Below are 14561 nucleotides of genomic sequence, written 5' to 3' on the forward strand. Positions count from 1 at the left end.
CATTTTCTTTATTGATAGCAATAATCATTCAATTGATAAATTCGCTAATAATTAACTTCACGAACTTGTTTTGAAATGGAAATCGGGAAATTGAATAGCCGCGAAAGACAGTTAATTTACAATATAGGTCCCTTAAACGTAGTACATATCAGCAAATGATCCTGGGAATAAGAAAAAAGTGTGATTTTTAAAAGCCTTGTAAACTTCCAGAACTTATATATAATTTACGATTAATGCTGAAAGTCATTTGTGTAAAAAAATGCATATATTTTTACTGGATTATTACATGTGTATTTCAGCCGTGGTGTCATTGACATGGTATATCTTTATGAATTTATATCATGATATGTTTAATTTATTAATCAAAAAGTGTATGACAGGTTTGATAAAAATCCGATTGTATACATACCAAAATAAAAGCATGCACCGATCAGATACTTAGTCCACATACAACTAAAGTATGTGTAATTTTCAAAAGGCCACCACAGCGATAAATGTAAAAGCATACACCGCTTTGATAAAATAACCGAATTTAAACCTACCCGAATAGAGGCGTGCACTGAACAAATAATTGACACACATACTATTTGAATATGTGTAATTTAAAAGACTACGGAGATCGGTGTACTGTTACGTAGATAAGTGTTAACTCGTCCGTGAACAGTAGACGGACTGGGATCTAGGTAAACACAGTGAACATCGAGGTTTAATAACTGGGGAATACTCACCTTCAGATCTGAGGTAAGTACTAACTTGTTTATGTATAGTTTAGATCAAGTTAATATTCTCCAAAACATTGAACTTATGATACATTGCAAGACTGGAAATGAACATAAAATCATAATATTGAATACCAGGAAGTAAAACTCAGTTCACATATGTACTGTGTACGTGATCTACAAATCTGGATTTATTAATAAATCAAGACATGTTTCATTAACCATTCTATACCATAAAGAACATTAAACAGGCACATATCAGTATCACAATACAGTATAATGTATTACATTACAAATAAAGAAATAAAATTTAGGCACAGTAAACATACTGGTTATATCCAATCGCGATTATTCAGCATCATATCTGAATGGAATTGAAATATTTTAATTATGAAAGCGACTTGACAATAGGAACATAATGCATCGTTTACATTAATTTTCTAATAACATTTAAAAAATAATTCAAAATAACACACACTTTAGGTAACCAGGAAATTAATTAGACTCGGTATACATACGCGTATACAGGTATCTAACCTACAGATGCATTTCAATAGGCATGATAACCCATTCGATGTCTTACAGTTCAGGTAAACAACTATGTAGGTAGTAATCACAGAATACTGCATCGAAATGCAAAATATCAAATTAAATCAAGTATGGTAAACATACAGAGCAAAACGTACTGCAATTAGTCGTCATTTGTTCAATGTTAAATTAATTGTACTACCAAACAATGTTTAAAAAATATGCATTGTACACATAGAACAAAAACACATATAGATAACGGTAAGCTGAAGATCGTAAATTACATTTTACTCGATTTACTTCTATAACTTAGCCTTATTTGTAATGGAACTTTTAGCGTGGTTCGATAAACAAGTGTCGTAACCAATGCGACACTTTTTAGGACAGGGCCGGTAAACAATGATGTGTAATTGGTATTCAATTTGCAGCAAAAGGAAATAATTTATAAAATAATTTCATTAGAAAAAAATAAATGTAAACCAAGACTAACATGCAAATTTATTTTAGACGATTTGTTTTATATGAATGATATGAAAATTAGGTGTTGTCTTTTTGTTTCACTTTTTAAAGACATGAAAAAGACGACTATATATAAATACCATAATGATGTTTGATTTGTAAAACAGTTATAACAATTCATTAATATCACCTTTGTAGAGAAAAAAAACTATGAGTAACTATAGAATTACGCATTAAACTTCCTACCTGATTTCTATAATAGTTCCTTAATAATGAACTACGTTTTATCGGACTATATACAGGCATAAGTGCGGCATGATGCAATGCACTTCCCGTTAAATAATCATAACATCGATGTGTTAAGTTACAGTTCGGAGTATATTCCTATATTCTATCCAAAATTTCCCTTTGTAGGGAACAGCCAGCTAAACAAAAATATACCTTCGAAATGGCAACTGTTTATAGAAGATTGAGCTCAGGATGGAACTTTGACCCGACCATTGATTGGCTGGTTTATTATGAATTTCAAAAGCAAAAATGTTTTTTTGCAGGTTATTATTCCTAGGTAACTCTGATATGAATTTGAGATCCATATTGAAATCAAGGTTCAAAATCACATCGTTATACATGCTTTGGACAGCGTTGCGGTTTATTTCGTAATTATGGACTTGCCCCATTTCATGTATCCTTCTAAAGCCCAACTGAGGCCATATAATACTAAATATTCTTTTGTTGAAACGGATGTGTTCATCACTACAAAGTGTGTCAATATCGACTTGGTTGTTGCATTAGTGACGTCACAAGTTACCTTTGAACATGCCAAAATAGGTGAAATTGAGGTCTAAAATCCAGATTATAGTTTGTGTCCGGAACCTGTCACTATGAGCTTCTTTGTAAAGTAAAGATATAGATATGCAAATGGTCTCAAACAATACAGGACATTTTAAAGGAATGGACAATAGAGAGAACGGACAAGGGAAGGGAAGAATCACACCGATTGAAAAAAACACGAGTCCCACGTGCAGGTTTCTTCCTCACATGGCACCCGTGTGTGCTGCGAACTTAAGACTACTTCTGGGTTTTGCTTGTTTGCAGTGAAATAACTTCGACCGGAATATATTTATATAAACTTTATTTACTTTACATCGATTGAGAAATAAGTTTTACAACTTATATAAATCACTCACAATGGCCCGGATGTAAGCACGCGAGGGGTCTTAGTGTTGGACGAAACCTGAGTGCCCGGAGAAAACCAACGTGATAGGTCAGGTGACCCCTGACCTTTTCACATCCGTGCCGGGTATCGAACCCCTGCAGGCTAGGTGAAAGGTGAACTTCTTAAACACTACACCACCCGCGATCACCCTTTGATATAACCTACTATCAAGATTTAGTTAGATTTGAATATTGCCGGCCGTCGAAAGGTTATATGTAGAATTGTATTGATTGGAAAGTGTTACCCAAGTTTATTCAATGGTTGTGGCTAATACTTTATTAACATCTACACTGGAAGTGGTTTAAACCATTAATCACTAATCCATGTGTTTATTATATCTTTATGCAAATGTGAAGTCTGCTTTACACACGCACTATTGCATTAACTCATTAAAGGGACATGAAGTTAGCCATGTAAGTTTGAGTAAAATACATCTTTATTGACAAATACCTTACAAAATAATTAATATAATTATTGTGAAATTTGTCGAAAAACTGTCTTTATTTTGAAACGGCCCGATAGAGATTTGAGTGCGATAAAAGTAGAAATGAACTTTAGTGACCTCCCACAATGTACTACACAAATTAATTATAATTAAGTATAAATCTATCGCTGCAATGTAAGAGATAGAATGAACTCTCGATTCTATACCTGATGTACAATTACATATGCAATTAAGTCAATAACTTCCCTTCACGCTGCCCTGTCGACTGTCGAATTAAAACGTTCGTTTGACTTTCGATTTATATTATTGTAACGCTAAATAAAGCGAATTGTTTTATAACGGAAATTAACAAATATGGCTCACACTTCATATGTCCATGATCGTTAATTTAAATAACTTCAAGAATATGGAAAAACATTTTTTTTTTCATTATAACCTCGTTTTTTATAAGCTTTTGTTTTGTGTTCCAAAAATACAACAATAAGATCTATCTTTAATTTTTTTGTGTGGTATTCCCTACGTTTTCCTGGCGTTTAGATAATCAATAATTGTAATGAAATCAACAAGCTTACAGTAAGTGTTGCAAGTTACATACATCCCCTGCCGCCAATTACATTTTCTAATCTATGGCAAGTTATTGCTTAGTAATGCTATCATTGTATGAAGTTTCAACAAATTATGTGTTCTCAAGTGATCGTGCAGAAATGAAAATTTGTGAAACAAACTATTTACAGTCACCGTTACCTTTGTAGTTGACCTATTGGCCCCAAATTCAATCCCAAACTATGCTATCTCCAAATCTACCATCGTATGAGGTTTGAGCAAATTCCGTTGATCTATTCTCAAGTTATCATTCGGAAGCTAAAATTTGTGAAACAATATATTTTTAACAACAGTGACCGTTGTTGTTGACCTTTTGACCCAAAATTCAATCTCAAGAATTATCTTCTCATATGCTACCATTGGGTGAAATTTTATCACTATCCGTTGATTTTTGCTCAAATTATCGTCTGGAAACGATTTTTTATACAATCTATTTTTAGTAACATTGATCTGTGAAGTTGACCTTTTGACCCCAAATTAAATCCGAAGCTGTATTTTTTTCCAAATATTACCAGTGTGTGAAGTTTGATCAAAATCCGTTGATTTTTTCTCAAGTTATCATTTTAAAATGATTTGTTCAACAATCTATTTTTGGTAACAGTGATTTGTGTAGTTGAGCTTTTGAAACCAAATTTAATCATGAGCTGTAATTTTTCCATATGCTACCTTTGTGTAAAGATTGACCAAAATCCAATGATAGTTCCTCAAATTATCGTCTGGAAACGATTTTTTTTCAATAATCTATTTTTGGTAAAAGTGATATTTGTAGTAGACGTTTTGACTTCAAATTCAATCCAAAGATGTATTTTTCCATATTTTATCATTTTGTGAAGTTTGTTTGAAATGCGTTAACGTTTTCTTAAGATATCGTCTGGAAATTATATTTTTTATAAAACAAACTATTTTTAATAGCAATGACCATTGTAGTTGACCTTTTGACCCAAAGTCAATCCCAGGCTATGGTATTTTTTATATTACTATTATAGGAAGTTTGAACAGATTTCGTTGATGTTTTCTCAAGACATCGCCTGGAAACTCATTTTTTTAAACAATCTATTTTAGTAACAGTGACCTTTGTAGTTGACCTTTTGACCCCAAATTCAATCTCAAGCTGTATTTTCCCATCCGCTACCATTGTGTGCAGATTGATCAAAATCCGTTGATTTTTTTTACCTGGAAACGAAAATTCGTGAACAATCTATTTTAGTAACGGTGACCATTTGACCCCAAATTCAATCCCTAGCTTATGTTTCAATATGCTACCATTGTGCGAAGCTTTATCAAAATGTATCCATTAGTGCTCAAGCTATCATCTGGAATCAAAATCCGGACAGACAGACAGCGGACGGAAGGACGGGGACACATACTATAGTCCCCTCCGGTTTCACCGACAGGGGACTAATAAATACCTGAAAATCATATATAAAGATACGGAACAAATTATTTTGGGTTCATGTCCTTTCCGTCGTCTGTATACTTTTTATTCGAACAACATCTTCTCAACAACTGAGATACCTAGATTACTGATAGTGCGACTGCAAGTTGCTGGGATTACTGACTACCAAATTTGTGGAAACGAATGACCGTGATATTCATTCTCAGTCACATGTGTCAAATAGGTTATTTTATAAACCAACTTCATGTGAATATTTAAGAAGATTAGATACCTGATAATTGGCTTGTAGAACGCTGTGATAAGGACTACCATGTTTGTTTAATTGAATGACATTGACATTTTTTTCATGTCAGAGGGATTGAATACGCTTTCATCTTGTATGAACGACTTGCAAATAATTAGTAAACCTAGCAACTCGGTGTTAGTATGTTACTAACCTCGTTCAAATGAATAACTTTGACCAACGTTCTCATGGATCAAACAGGCTAAATTATTAAAGTGCTTTTTGTTTATAACTTATCGGCCGAGAGACCCGGTATTCGGCATGCGGAATGCTGGGATGAATGGCCATCAATTTGTTCAAATTGGTAGCATTGCCCTTTCTGCCCTTCACCAGGCTGTGGAAACCGAACAGAACATTTCATTTGATTTCCACTTAATCCCAGTGGTTTTTTTTTAGTGGTATTCCAGTTGAACAATGTTGACATTTTTGCCAGAATTTTGTAGTGGAATTCCACTGGTTTCTAGTGATATTTCCAATAGAATTCAAATGGTAAACCTTTATTAAATTTCTATCAATCCAATGGAAATGCTATTGGAATCCTGAAATTCTTACTCAATTCAATATTTGAAGAAATACATTCTGATGGTGATAGTTATAATCAATATATTAGTATATAATTTCAGAATCACCAATAGTGTACTGTGTGCATTATGTTTCCATACATCCAAAGAAAAGTGCTAATAAAATATGTTATCTGGGATATGTAGTCATTAATTTCATAATGCATTCAAATTAAATTACTATTTCTCCAAAATAAGCCTACAATTGTAAAGAATGATATATTACACGGACAATACAATTCAATAACAATTGACAAATACACAAACAAATAAAAATATATATGCAAAGGAACGCCATATCGGTGTGCAGTGATTTCATGTTGTTAAAAAAATGCAAATTAGTTAAACGTTTATATACCCAAATGTGTTTATTTGTGTTTTAAGACATTCAGAAATGAGATAATATTTTAACTAATTTGCCAACAGTTCAATTTTTCCAGGAGAAACATGCAAGAAAATACACAGAAATAATTTTCATATATTTTGAATGTTTCAAAGAATATCAGTTAAGATTCTTAACGGTTCTTGACGATGAACAATCATGAATGCTTCATGGATTCATTAAACTTCATGAGACTCATTTGATGAATCATTCGTTAACATGCATGATGTCATGAATACTATCTCGCAGGGAAATCTATCATTCCCCTTTCGCCTTTCTCTCTACGACATTTGGTAGTTGGTACTGTTCCCTCCAAAAGCCCAATCGGGTTCCTTATTTGGTCATACGCTGATAATCTGGGTCAATTTGTAGTCTTGTATGGAAACTAAATTAAGATGATTCTTTTAAATAATTCACATAATAGAACACTTTATTTAGTAGTTGCTACATATAACGGTAAAGTAATTGGTGTAATGTTCATAGTGTTACTGGTCGCTCGTTGGTATCAATAACCGGGTAGCCTAAATAGTAAAGCAATACACAATTAATATTAGGTGTTTCTACAATGTAGGTTTGAACCCTGCTAGACTACTACTGTATATGTGTAAGCAATATATCATATAAAGCTCATACTTTTATTGTTTCTTACCATTCTTATATCGAAGCTGTCATATAGAACTCATGATGTGGTTTATGCAGTTCAAACATACGAATATCGACTTTGACATTTACATGCAACGTGTCCACCGGTAGGTTAGTTTACCTTTTTTGCTCCAGAATAGTATACAGTGTCGGTGTATCAAGGTTACTGTACTGTTTTCCAATCTCACGATGACATTTATCACTTGTTATCCATTCAGAAAATTGTCTAGAGTGATCTGGACATCTGAACCTTTTATCATTGACACCCTTTAGTAGTCATAACACTTGCATTAAAGCATCAATATACTGGCCCTGTTAGAAAAGATAAATACATATATTGAACATATTACTGTTGATTGGAATTATAGCAGTTTATTAAGTGTATCTACTTCTTATGACTGTTCTGTTTTCTTTTGTAATTACAGATTTAGAAATAGCATGTCTAAAGGCCAAGGCCAAGTGTCCACTGGAATCCGCTGTCAAAGTCATTCGACAGTGGATGCCATGTTCATCTGTCTTGAAGTCGGATGTAATGAAGCGCCTGTCTGTAAAAGATGCATTACAAATACTGGTGATCACTTCAGACATGACATTGCTTTATTGGACGATCACGTTGAAGCATTAAAAACACGAATAATAGATGCTAAGTCGGACACCAGGAATAATGTCCTTGTTCCTTTACGGACGGAGGCCAAGAAGGTTGAAGAAGAGCTAAAGGGATTCGATCCATTTACAGCAACTTTGAACAAATCCATCGAGGACAGAGGCGAGAAAATTATCAATAAGACAAAACAGTTGGTTATCGATTTCAAGCAAAAATGTAACCAAATTAGAAAGTCCACTCGCCAGGGATTGGAACAATACCGCAAAGGACTTTTGGCAAGGATAACCGAGGTGGAGGCTGACCTGACTGCACTTGAGAGGTGTCTGTCAGATAATTGCAATGCGGACATTGTAAATGTAGCTAAAACAGGATTATCGAAGCAGTATGAAGACGTCGAATACCCAGCTAACATCCAGGAGGTGTCATTCAAAGCAAGTGAGAAGGCTCTAAATGATCTGGAAAGTCTTCTCGGGACTCTTCAAATCGAGAAGAGAGAAGGTAATAGGTATGTATCATTTTACAAGTACAATGTGTTTAATATGTTGAATTATGTTAAAATCTCTGTAATGAGATTTTAGGTTATCTGACCCGAATGTATGGGTGACCTATAGTCTTCATGTTCCGTCCGTCGACTTCTTTTTTAATAACCGAAAGGAATGGGATTGTGACATTTCGACTGTATTATGCAAAGAGGATGGGCTACCAAGTTTTTTTTTTTATATAAGTTTATTTTTTTTATAAGTTTACAATAATTGGTTTGGTTTACGTAAATTCACAAATTTATCAGGAGCTCACAGCGTCAAGTAAAACGACCGTTTAGAATCATGAACCTCTTTTTCTTTATATATTTAAGTTTTAAACATTTACATTTTGAAATAAATTTCTTATATTGATAGAATGTTAACATCAAAATACATCCATACAAATGTACACAGGTGGTCCAAGTGAAAATGTACATATATGACAAATGTATACATTTCTGTATATGTTTACACCTTGTATGCAATTGCACAAACTATCCAAAAAGTTACTTATATAAAGTGATCTGCTAGAAATTTGTTTCTAAAATATGTAGAGTGTTACAGAAATAAATTTATTTAACAATAACTTTCTTATATATTTGATTACATCAGCCTCCACTTTGAATGTTTAATGTAAGACATTTACACGGTATATGTTAAGAATGAATATGCTATGATTATCACTATTCCTATTGTAGAAAGATGATCACGTGATGTTCGATATATAAAGATATATAAAGACACGTTGTGTCGAAATTGCGCTTATGAATGTTGCACAAGTGGTACCGTCATCTGACCATTGGTCCCCTACAATTAGCACGTACATCAGATAATCATTTTGACTTTTGTTAAAGAAACATAATTATCTAATATAAAATATAAGGACCTTTTGGTTCGGTCCATATGCTGTTATACCGTCCTAATAGAATCTTCAATAATGACGTCTTGCTATACCAGCGTACATAATTCGATTTTACCAAAGCACCAAAATGTTTAACCAAACAGAGGTATATATGTTACGTTAAAATCACCTTAATTATATATAACGTTAATACAATAATTACAATAATATTGCTTTATTAGTAACATTTTGATAATAAATGACATAAAAGTTTAGTATATATAAATTATATCCATGATGTGTTCATGGCAGATCAAGCAGAGATGCCTCTTCATTGTATCTAACATCAATTTATCGAGGTTACCATGACAAACATATTGCAAATCTACTATTAATAATTACTTGAACGCGATGTCATTTTGGAGAGGTGATATATGGTATGATAATGTAGCAATTATTTCTGCAAATGTAGCAAAATAAATTTCCCTCGACCCGTTAAACAACATAAAGCTTATATTTGTTTCAATAAGCTGATAGTCGTTCTATTATCACAGGATAATATTGTAATACAAACGTATTCTGTTACTCCCTAAGCTGACATCAACATCCAAATATTCTCAAATGTTTATAGTAAATCGATTGACAAAAACTGAATTCCATCCATATATGAAATACTACGCACATTACGTTTCAAATGTTTAATTCAAAAGGCTAAATATAAAGATGCACAGCCTAACTAACAATAACGGTAGTGTCCGATGTTGTGCTGATGGGATTTAATAATTAAGACGTATTATATGTTATTCTAGGATCAGACCATTGGAAAATAAAGTACAGATGTCACAGGCAGAAGCAAGGGTTCCAGTTAGAAGGTGAGCCACGCATATATAACAATTCCATAAAGTTTATAAGCCAACAATAAGAACAGATTTAATTACAATAAACGTATAATATTAATTATATTATTCTCTATAAATGTATTAAGATGCATGAGATGTTTGTGAAAATATCCAGGTTATTTTTTCCTGAAACATAAACATAATGGTTTGGTGAAACTTGATACCTCGAACCTCTATATCTCGATCATACCTATGGCCGAGATAATCTTTGTATCGTTTAATAGTAGTCATGTCCCCATAAATATACAGTTAAATACAAAGTTTACGTAGAACACTTGATTTAATCAAGAATAAAATGTAGCTCACATTGCCTGATATTTTAATTCTTTATACCTACATACAGAGAAGAATGAACAATACTTGTATGCCACTGATATGTGTAGAATATCGTAGAATGTTTAATTCACCATTAATCAATATTTGTCTGTATTACCACAGTGTGGTAATGACACAGGAACTAGGTACCCCCTGAAGTGAGAGTGAGAAAATAAGGATTTGAACAGAGTTACGTTTGTCGCTTTTATCTGCATTTTAAAAAGTTTTTGGATAGTGACGTTTGGTATATGTGTTTCCGAATATATCAGCCACACAATGATATATAAATGGTTTGCGAGAAGTGTCGCAAAACAACTTGACATATGTAAACATGTACCACACCAAGGGAGGTACCGACGTAAATCACCTGTCGTTAGAACAGATGCTGGAAAAGAACTTTCCATCACCCATAAATACATGATTTAGTACTACATTACTCTATTATAATATATAAGAGTAGATTTACAAGAAAAAAACAACGTATCAGCCCCATCTATTAATGTTATAGGAGCAATGTAAAATATCGGTGGTGTACGGCTCATAGGTGATATTTTGATTGGCGGGTGTACGACTCATAGCATACGAGGTGTACGACTTATAGTGACCTCGATATTGGTAATTATCATAAATATAATAAATGAGATGTATAGTTATATAGATCATGTTTGTTTGATGATTATACATATATTTTTCAGTCAGATGACATGTAACGTCAGCGAATTTAGAACAAATTTCCCTACAATACGTACATTTGTATTTAAATACGTATTCTGGATTTCTTAACTTTGCATGTACATTTGTATTTCTGTCACAGAAAATTGTAATTGGCTGGATTTTTTTCACGAGAATTGCATGATATGTATCTTTTAAAAGTTGCTAATGAGGGGATGGTCTAGTCCCTTCACCAAGGTCATTCCACATACATGCAGAGAAGAATGTATGAAAGAAGATTTAGTTAGAAAAAAGTCTGTGAAAAGGAAATTTATAATTGCTGTCCGTTCTTAAAGTCCCACTACCTATTTTTTTCAATTTGTAAAATTGGAATGTAAAACGAGATTGATAGTCGCAAAAGTTATTAACTAACTGCTGATACTACACTTATCATCATCTTCTGAAAATTTTGATTAAAATGAATAAAATGATAATTTTCATAACGCGGGTCGTCATATGTTTCCCGCCGTTGTCCTAAATACTGCATGGTAAATTGATATTATTGCGCAAGTTGGCAAAACCTCGAAATGAATCTCCACACTTATCATATATCACGCAAGGGATTTTGCATATGTTTGGTGTTGTTACCTCATTTTAGGCCTTCGATATGTAGTTTCTTATATTTATTATGTTTTTTAAGAAACCTTTAAATTTTGCTAAGGAAAGGTATACGTAGAGGGCCTTTAAAGGATAGTTAAAAGTATCAGCGACTTTTGGAGGAAGAAGTGAATAGAGAAAATTTGGTGCTAAATTATCCTCGATTTTGTTGACTTAACTGTAAGTTTTCTACATTTGCGTCTCTTAGAAAGTGTCACCGGGCCCTTTTCGGGTGGCCAAGTGATTACGATGTCCCGACATATAAGGCCAAGAAAAAAATATGGGCTTAGGGTAACCCGACCGAACCTATTGTTTTCCCACTTTTCTACGAAAAAAGAAAGTCGGGATTTCGACCTCAGACTCCGGTTCCGGTCATTATTAGAGTGAAAGACATTAAAAAGAAATCCTTCCGACCTTTGTTTTGCCAATGTAACCCTAAACATACTTTGTCTTCACAGCTCTCCACCTCTGGGATGTGGGTTCGGATCCCATGAGGAGCAATTGCCAGGTATTGACGGTTGGTCGATGTTTTTTTCTCTTGGTAATCCAGCATTCCTCCACCAACAAACCTGGCACGTCCTTAAATCGCCCTAGCTGTTCATAGGGCATTAAACTAATAAAATCAAAACCAAACATTTCCGAAAATAATGCTGCATCAGTTACATATGTAAAAAAAAACCAGTAATAATTCTTCCGGCTTCACGTTGAGGTATTTCTAAGCATTTTATTTATAATTTTTAAAATATCTTTTCCATGTGCAATAAACTACAAATAACTAAATACTTTAATTCTAATTCACATTCAGTATAGCTATCGCTTCATTATCCTCACAACTATCATCTATATCATCATCATTCTATGATTATCATCATCATCATCCTCATCATTATCTGTATTTCTAACCTTGACAATGGATCAGATATCAAAAATATATTTCTTAGTAGTCAAAGTATTATCACAATTTCGTGAATATTGAATATAATTAGATCTACAAACGATAACCTATTTGTGAGTGGGAAGTACGTTTTGTACGTGTCTTTATGTTGCAATGCACTGATGAGAAACAAACAAACCCCAATTGTATGCATGATTGTAAACTGTTATTAACACTAATAATGTAATAATGATACATGATATGCATTATTTCAAGTCTTGAATAGTTATCCTTTTAGTTTTCACCATTTCATCAATGTTTCATATTAACTATAGGCCGTACAACTCCCTTTTTATAATGTAACTATGTACCGTACACCTCTCGAGATAAACATTTGCTATGAGCCGTACACCTCCATCGCTATTTGCCGTAAACCATTGCGATTTGGACAAGCCTTTTGATTAAATGAAACGGGTTGAGAAGTATTTTTCTTATGAGTCTACCCTTATATATCATAATAGGGTGATGTAGTACTAAAATATATATTTATGGTCGATAGAAAGTTCTTTTCGAGCATCTGTTCTAACGACAGGCGATTTACGTCTGACCTCCCTTGGTATGGTGGCACGTTTATATCTGTCAAGTTTGTTTGTGACTTTTCTCGAAAACCATTTATATATCATTGTGTGGCTGATATATTCGGAAACAAGTGTACTAAACGTCAGTATCCAAAAACATCTCAAAATGCAGATAAACGCGACAATTTTGCCTTTGTTCAAATCCTGATTTTCTCACTCTACCTAGCGCAGGTGACATTAACACACGATGATTATGGTCGTCATATTTCATGAATCGTCTCAAAGGTGTGATCAAGAGGTTGATAAAATCCGTGATACTGATAAAGAATAAGTCTTAATTAAAGTAAAATATATTCTACATAATTGAAATACAAATAATCTTAAAGATTTCAAGAATCAAGACAACATTACATTCAAAGAATGTAAGTTAATGTTCTAGTAATAATGGTTTCTAAAACAAAGTTACCATTTAAGATCAATATTTAAATGAAAATGTCCAACTTCACACCAGTTGACAATTAAAACAAAAGTAAATATTATATGCTTTGTGTGTGGACAAAATACCCAATGCTGAAATATTGTACCAAGTAGTTCATGTGGAAGGAAGAAGAACTGTTGATGAGATACTGGTTGTTAACTAACTTTCTAATACACTGTAACAGTTACGATTGTTCAAGCTAAACCTATTTATAACTGACCTTACATAGAAATGCGTGTCTTTTCAGGCTTCGTCCTATATAAATAAAAAGATCTTTGGAAAATACAAACATGTAAATTTGATCTACATCCTAATTAAAGGCGTTTTTTTAAGTTAATGTGTCGGTATTGTCAGTTCTATAATAAATCATTATCATGACCGTCCGTTCGCAAACATTAAAATTGACATCTTCAAATCACTAGAATTAATTCATCTTGATCTATAAAAAACATGTTTACAAAATTTTTACCACTGTAACCTAGACTTCATAGATTGTTATTATGTAATGGGAATCGGCTGTTCGTGTATAACAATTACTGAATATTCTGTCTGGTGAAAAGAAATATAGATAATATTACGTGTATTATCATTGCAGAAGTATGCCGCAGGAAGATACACGGCCACAGGTAGGCTTAATAGGATAATGAAACACCTGTTTGGTTTTACATTTCTTTAATGATGGAAATTCTATTGAAATCAATATATAAGAGGTGTTTACAAACTTAAAGAAAGAAAATCACTGTTATATTGGTTTAATTTGCTTTATTGTTGTACGTTAATCGAAAACTGTCCTTGGATAAGAAAGTAATTAAATGCGAGCTATGCATATAGCTTATTTTATGCAGCGACACATGCCATTATTATTGATAATTAAAGTTAGTATTTTTCTGTTTTAAGCCATATATACATA

General features: G+C 33.0%; 1 protein-coding gene across 1 annotated transcript; it reads left to right on the forward strand.

Annotated features, from left to right (window-relative positions):
* The first annotated feature begins 585 nt into the window (after window positions 1–585).
* On the forward strand, window positions 586–14295 carry LOC138329821 (apolipoprotein A-IV-like). The gene is made up of 4 exons (XM_069277115.1): window positions 586–741; window positions 7659–8342; window positions 10009–10071; window positions 14247–14295. Exons 2-4 carry the CDS (start codon window positions 7672–7674, stop codon window positions 14293–14295), a joined length of 783 nt encoding a protein of 260 aa, XP_069133216.1. The 5' UTR covers window positions 586–741; window positions 7659–7671.
* The last annotated feature ends 266 nt before the right edge of the window (window positions 14296–14561 follow it).

This window comes from Argopecten irradians, chromosome 8 (genome assembly GCF_041381155.1).
Source record: "Argopecten irradians isolate NY chromosome 8, Ai_NY, whole genome shotgun sequence".
In the NCBI taxonomy this organism is placed as follows: Eukaryota; Metazoa; Mollusca; class Bivalvia; order Pectinida; family Pectinidae; genus Argopecten; species Argopecten irradians.

Bases quoted from the DNA above. Each gene is read 5' to 3' on its own strand.
- LOC138329821 (XM_069277115.1), top strand. From the start codon at position 7,672: ATGTCTAAAGGCCAAGGCCAAGTGTCCACTGGAATCCGCTGTCAAAGT. The intron at 8,343-10,008 runs GTATGTATCATT...ATGTTATTCTAG, and splicing joins GAGAAGAGAGAAGGTAATAG to GATCAGACCATTGGAAAATA. The intron at 10,072-14,246 runs GTGAGCCACGCA...TTATCATTGCAG, and splicing joins GCAAGGGTTCCAGTTAGAAG to AAGTATGCCGCAGGAAGATA.